This window comes from Limulus polyphemus, unplaced genomic scaffold (genome assembly GCF_000517525.1).
Source record: "Limulus polyphemus unplaced genomic scaffold, Limulus_polyphemus-2.1.2 Scaffold2252, whole genome shotgun sequence".
Classification (NCBI taxonomy): domain Eukaryota; kingdom Metazoa; phylum Arthropoda; class Merostomata; order Xiphosura; family Limulidae; genus Limulus; species Limulus polyphemus.
Window position 1 is genome coordinate 3384 of NW_013667862.1, and position 6514 is coordinate 9897.

A 6514-nucleotide genomic window follows, 5' to 3' on the forward strand; every position below is an offset into this window, starting at 1 on the left:
TTTCTGAAAAGTGTCAGTACGTCTTGTTAAAAGGGGCTTAAGAATGTGTGTTTATTTACGTGCAGTCTTATGTTTGCTTGTTTAGTGCTATTTGTGGATTTTCTGACTTTTTCTGAAAAGTGTCAGTACGTCTTGTTAAAAGGGGCTTAGGAATGTGTGTTTATTTACGTGCAGTCTTATGTTTGCTTGTTTAGTGCTATTTGTGAGTTGTAATTACCACTTAAGATTTATATTTAGTAACTAAAATAATTTTTTTAACTGTATACTGCACATTACACTAGACAAGAAAGGTTATACATAAAACCTTTTCACAGGATATGGGTGATAATAAAGAAAAAATTCTTAGATACTCCAAATATAGTTGAGGTTACAACTTTTATGCTTAGATTTAAGACATGTTTTAGCATTTTGATATTTGGTAGTTATATATATATATAAAACTTCTGAAGGAGTATGTTTGATTAATATTTCATATAAGACTAAAAAACTCGTCTAACTTTTCTTTATACTGTATCTTTGCTAACATTTAAGGAATGCTATGTTTGAAAAGCTATTTATTACTAAACACAAAATTATGAAACAAAAACCATGCTTAATTATCAGCCATTTTCAGTGGTTATAGCAAGATTTTATTCAAAAACACTCGCTGTTTTATTAAAGAATGTAAAATTTACAGCTTGTTCAGTTATGAGAGATGAAGTACAAAGAATTGTTTTACTATTTCAAGATTACAAATTTAGTCAGATTATGGTGACTCTTCAAGTTCTCAAACTATTAACTTTTGTCTTCAGATATCTTTTTTTGCTTTTGTATTATTTCCTTTAGTATTACTAAAATTAGAAAACTTCAGAAGTTTGGTTTAATGTCCACTATTTATTTTCTATGAAATATTCTAGCATAATGAATTGCCTCTTTTTTTTGCCAAACAAGAAAATGGAAAACATAATAAAATGTCTGTTTTTGATAGAACTGAGAAAAGAAGCAGAAGAGAAAGAAAAAGCTGCATTAGACAAGTATAAAGCTGAAGAAGAGGGTAGGTTTGGAATAAAAACTGTTGTTTGTGCTTGCAAAAAAAACTGAAGTGTGTCTGATAGTTTTCAGTTATAAAGATAAAAAATGTTTTTATTGCATTTAGTCTAAATACACAACATTTTGACAATATTATGTCAACCTCAGGTATGAGTAATTTATAGAGATTCATGAATATATATATACACAGTATGGAACAAAGAGGTCACATGACTGGAGATTGCTTCATGGTCTGATACAGGTATCTTGTTACCCCGGGTGTTGGGTTAGGGTGGGGGCTGTTTTGTTCCTTTATTCTGCATTTATTGATGTTTGGTTCTTTGTTTAAAATACAGTTTTGTGTAGATATACTATGGTTTTATGAGTTTCAGTGGTGGTAAACATGGGAGGTTTTTTTTATTATGTTCAGTGAATCTGGTTTCCAATTTTCTTCTGGTTTCTCCAACATAGAATTCTGGACAGTTATTGCATGCTATTTTATAAATGATGTTGGTATTGTGTGATTTTTATGTAATTTTTATTTAATTATGATTTAGTTTAGGGCTGGGTTTTTGGGTGGATTTGAAGTCAATGGGAATTTTATGTTTAATTGTAAATTTTCTCCAAATCGTAAACTGCAGTGTAATGTTGTGTTGTTGTTTGGTGTATTTATGTCAATTTTGTTTGTGAGTTGAGTTTTGAGGTTTTTGTTCTGGTGGTTGTATGGAAATTTTTCAACAATGGTTAGTGGAAACTTATTGGTGTGAATGAAGGAATGCTTTATAGAATTTATTTCTTCATCTGTGTAGTCAGTTGAGTAAAGTCAGAGCAGCACCTTTTGATGATTTTTGCATTTGTGTCATGAAGTTTGGAGATAGTTGCACGGTTCAATAGATTTAAGGTAGTAGACAAGTGAGGGAGCATACTGGAAAGAGATATGTAGAATAACAGAACAAATGTTTAGACTTGCACAACCTCGAGTAATTGCTGTGATAAATTTGAATTTGATGATGAGGAACCCACTTTTTGGAAATAAAAGTTTGGAGGTGGCTTGACTGGGTAATAACAGAAGAAATGTTTAAACTTGTGCAACTTCAAGTAATTGCTGTGATATATTTGAATTTGATGATAAGGAACCAACTTTTTGGAAATAAAAGTTTGGTGACGGCTTGCCTGGATAATGAAAAAACTTTATTGTACAGTTAATTCCCAACTTTGTCAAAGTCATGTTATCCAAAAACTTGAACTGGTTTACAGGTATTATCCAAAACATGCAACAAAAACTCCTAAACACTACCCTGAATATTAAATATCAAAAACTAAACTACATACTAAAATATAAACAAAAGTTAGACCACCAATTTGCCTGCTACCTCAAACCAGATGAGTACAACAATATATAATGGACCATCAACCAAAGCAATTCCTTATTAAGTCAAGAGAAGATATCTGTACACAGCAAAAAATTGGAACAACTGAGAACACCACAACAACATGAAAGATGATACAACAATGAAGCCCAGCCTAATCCTGTTATCTACAGATCAGATCGACCCTTAAACGACATTGAACTGCAACTTCTGAACAAAGGCCTCAACTTTGCCATCAGCCACAAGATAGTTTCTTGCCTAGAGTTAAAAACCAACCAAATGGATTTTTCCAGAAGACTGGTGATTCATTACACAGAAGAAAAGGCTACCTCCACTTTATACAGCAACCAACAACAAGAAGAAATCTGAAGCTTCGACCACCAGACTTTCGTGTCAGGTAATTACAACAAAATGTAGTTCCTGAAATTCCCAAAAAGTGTATCTTAAACATCTTTTTCAAAGAATTCTCTAACAAAACCAGTAATGTAGTTAACCAAACCCGTAATCTGAAAACTAATCTCACAAGCAACGAGATAAAATGCATCTAGAATCTGAAGAAAAAAAAAGATACCAACATTAAAATTTTAAAAACAACACAGAATACATTGACAAAATGAACAACATCTTTTCAGACAATAAAAAATTTAAACCCATCCCAAACAACCAATAAACACACGTGAAAAACAACTGAATAAAACCTTGTCACAAATATAGAAAGACAACTTGATTACTGAAGATCTTTATTTTTATCTAAGGAAAACTGACTCATGCACACCACAACTGTATGGCATTCCCAAACCACACAAACAGGACTGCCCTATATGACCTATACTATCCACTTATGACTCATTTAACTATAATCTTGGTAAATACATAGCCTAGGCCCTCACACCTTACAAGACTTCTGCAGATTCCTTTTTTAAAGATGCCTTTAATTTCAGAAACACATTAAATGTATGTAATGTACCGTAATGACCCCGATCCTTTGATTAATTTCCCCAATACACTTTTTGTTTGCCTCTTAGAATTCACAACAACAAAAACCAACTTAATTTTCAACTACAAAACTTTCTTCAAACAAATGGTTTAAGCATGGGCAACCCTGTTTCACCTGTTCTTGCCAATATATTTATGATCCAGATCGAAACACAAGCCGTGCAATCTGCACTTTATTCTCCACTATACTGATACAGATATGTCGACGACACTTTTGCTGGTTTGACTTCTACCAAACACATGCACAATTTCTTTGAATACATAAACTCCATTTACCCCAACATTAAATTCACCATTGAACAAGAAAATAACAAACAGCTATCCTTTCTTAACCTCGACTAACCATTGTCAAACATTTCTACACAACCACCAGAACAAAAACCTCAAACTCAACTCACAAAAAAATTGGCACTAAACAACAACACAACATTACACTGCAGTTTACCATTTATCCCTGACATCAGTTCAAAAATAATCAACACTTGGAGAAAACTTGCCATTAAATATAAAATTCCCATTGACTTCAAATTAACCCAAAAACTCAGCTCTAAAATAAAATTATAATTAGATAAAAATTACATAGAATCTCACAATACCAACGTCATTTACAAAATAACATGCAATAGCTATCCAGAATTCTACGTTGGAGAAACTGGAAGAAAATTGGAAACCAGGTACACCGAACATAATAAAAAAACCTTCCCATGTTTACCACCATTGAAACTCAAAAAACCACAGTATATACAAAACACTTTAATTTTAAACAAAGAACCTAACATCAATAAAGGCAAATTAAATGAAGCTATCTTAATTGAACAAAACAGCCCCACCTTAAACAACACCCCAGGTTACCAAGATACCTATACTAGACTGTGAAACAATCTCCGGTCATGTAACCTCTTTGTTCTATACTTTATATATGTATGTGTGTGTGTGTATATATATTTATTCATGTATCTCGGTATACTACTTGTATCTGAGGGTGACATAATATTGTTGAAACGTTGTACATTTACAATAAAGGTTTTTCATTACCCAGTCAAGCCATCTCCAAACTTTTATTTCTAAAAAATGTGTTCCTCGTCATTAAATTGCATTTATTTGTATTAATAAATTTAGTTTATTATTTTTAATTACATTTTTACATAGTAAGTACAATGTTTTATGGAATTAAATTAACACTTTTTTTAGGTAACCTATAACAATACATTGTTTTTATACAAAAGATTTCATTTTAAAATATGTATAACAAAGTATCAAGATAAAAAAGATGGATGTGTAACTATAAGTTTAAGAAATTTTGATTGTAGATTCATGGAGTACCTGTTTTTATATCTGGAGGAAATGAAAAGATCTGTTGTGCAATTATCATCAGTATTGCATGATTTATCTTCAAAATGTCTGAGTCATCTGTCAAAGTTGAAACTTTTAAAGTAAATATCTAATGAAGTAAGCAATTGCCTACGTAACAGTGTTTTTTATATCAGTGTCAAAATCTTTCTTTTAGTTGATTGAGAATTAATTAATAATGAATTTTAGCAATAAAAATAGAAAAAAACGACTTTACTTTGTAGATAATAATAAGAAAAAAACAATTTCAACCAACTTATATTTTCACATCAAACTGTTCTTGTACTACTAGTCATGATAAAACAGCAATGGCAAAACATTGGTTGAAATAAAATGTTTTTTGTTGTTTGGAGAATAAAGGTAATTTTTTTCTAACTTTATTGTCAAAATGTCTAAATCTAATATTCACTACAAATTTTGAAAAGGAAAAACATATTTCTATCAGCTGATTGATTGAATCCACTGTAGTGCTACAACAGCATACAAGAATCTATATTTTCCCATCAAACAGAACTAATAATGTCAATTAATGAAATCTCATGAAATACATTATCATTTAATATACTTTTGTAGAAAAAAAACGTCAAAAGGAAGAGTATGAAATGCTGCAACAGCAACAAGAAGAAAAAGCCAATGCTGAAGATGCTTTTAATAATCTAGATATGAATGAAGATGGGATGTAAGTACCACAGTCTAGTATCAGTACACCTTTTAATGAAATACATTGTTAATAAAAATATTTATTGAGAGAATCTTGCTGTTTGAAAAACTATATAAATTTGTAATTCACTATTGATTTTTAAACAGTGAATTTTGGAGCTTAGTACTCTGTGATGTACTTCTCTTTCTGATTTTTAAGGGTAGATTAAAAAAACTTTAGTTTTTTCTATGGTTATTAAAAAACTACCAACTGTAGACATATTCATTTTGGGAAATGTTATTCTCATGAATGATTGTATTTTTGTTTCAATCCATTTTTTAACAAAAAATTTTCATTTTTATCAAAATTGTATATCAGTTTTTGATAAAATTCATAATTCATTACTGTGAACAACACTTATTCCCTTTTTTTTATTGTTGGACTTAGGTAATATTACACAAATTGTGAGACTTTTACTATTATGAGATAATTTTATGCTGTTTTTAAAGTAAACAAAATTCTCTTTTAGCATTACTGTTAACGAACTCCAGTTATTTCGAAAATTTGATCAAAATGGTGATGGAGTGGTGTCTGAAGAAGAAGCAAAGGTTATTATTTAATTATTATTCAGTGTTTGTTATTGCTTAGTAGTCTGCCATACAGATTATGTAAATATTGAAGAATTGTGAAAATTAACTTAGAACCAGGCAATTTGTATTGTTTATCCTTTTGCAGTTAAATACACTTTAGGTGTTCACTCTTTCTGTATGGCTCAGTCAAAGTGGACATCACATCTTTTTTTGTAGTTTCATTCAAAATTCAATTAAACAACTTTATTATCAGTATGTCAGTAAACTTGGCATAAAAATATAGTTTTTAGGTCAAATTTTATATTATCTAAGTTTTAACTTCTTAATTTCAAAGTGAAGTATTTAAAAAAAATTCCTAATCTTCACGTCTCTATGTCATGTTATATGTTACTTAACATGACTTTCAGAGTGTCTAACCAAATAGGAACACAAACTATTCATAATTCCATGCAAATATATAAAATTCAATCTTTCTACCTTGATTTGCTGAGATATCAATAAATTTGTCAAACCCACCAGAGAAGCTCCTCCCATCTTTCCATAGCTTTTGAAGCAGTTAT

The 6514-nt window shown here is 30.3% G+C and overlaps 1 protein-coding gene across 1 annotated transcript in view; it reads left to right on the forward strand.

Annotated features, from left to right (window-relative positions):
- Nucleotides 1–6514, forward strand: part of LOC106466416 (glucosidase 2 subunit beta-like) — a gene marked incomplete at its 5' end in the record, with an annotated part of 34307 nt that overhangs the window by 3346 nt on the left and 24447 nt on the right. The window contains 3 exons of the mRNA XM_013926704.2: nt 931–1033; nt 5298–5403; nt 5894–5972. Coding sequence (XP_013782158.1) covers nt 931–1033; nt 5298–5403; nt 5894–5972 — 288 coding nt within the window. The remainder of the gene's footprint in view (nt 1–930; nt 1034–5297; nt 5404–5893; nt 5973–6514) is intronic.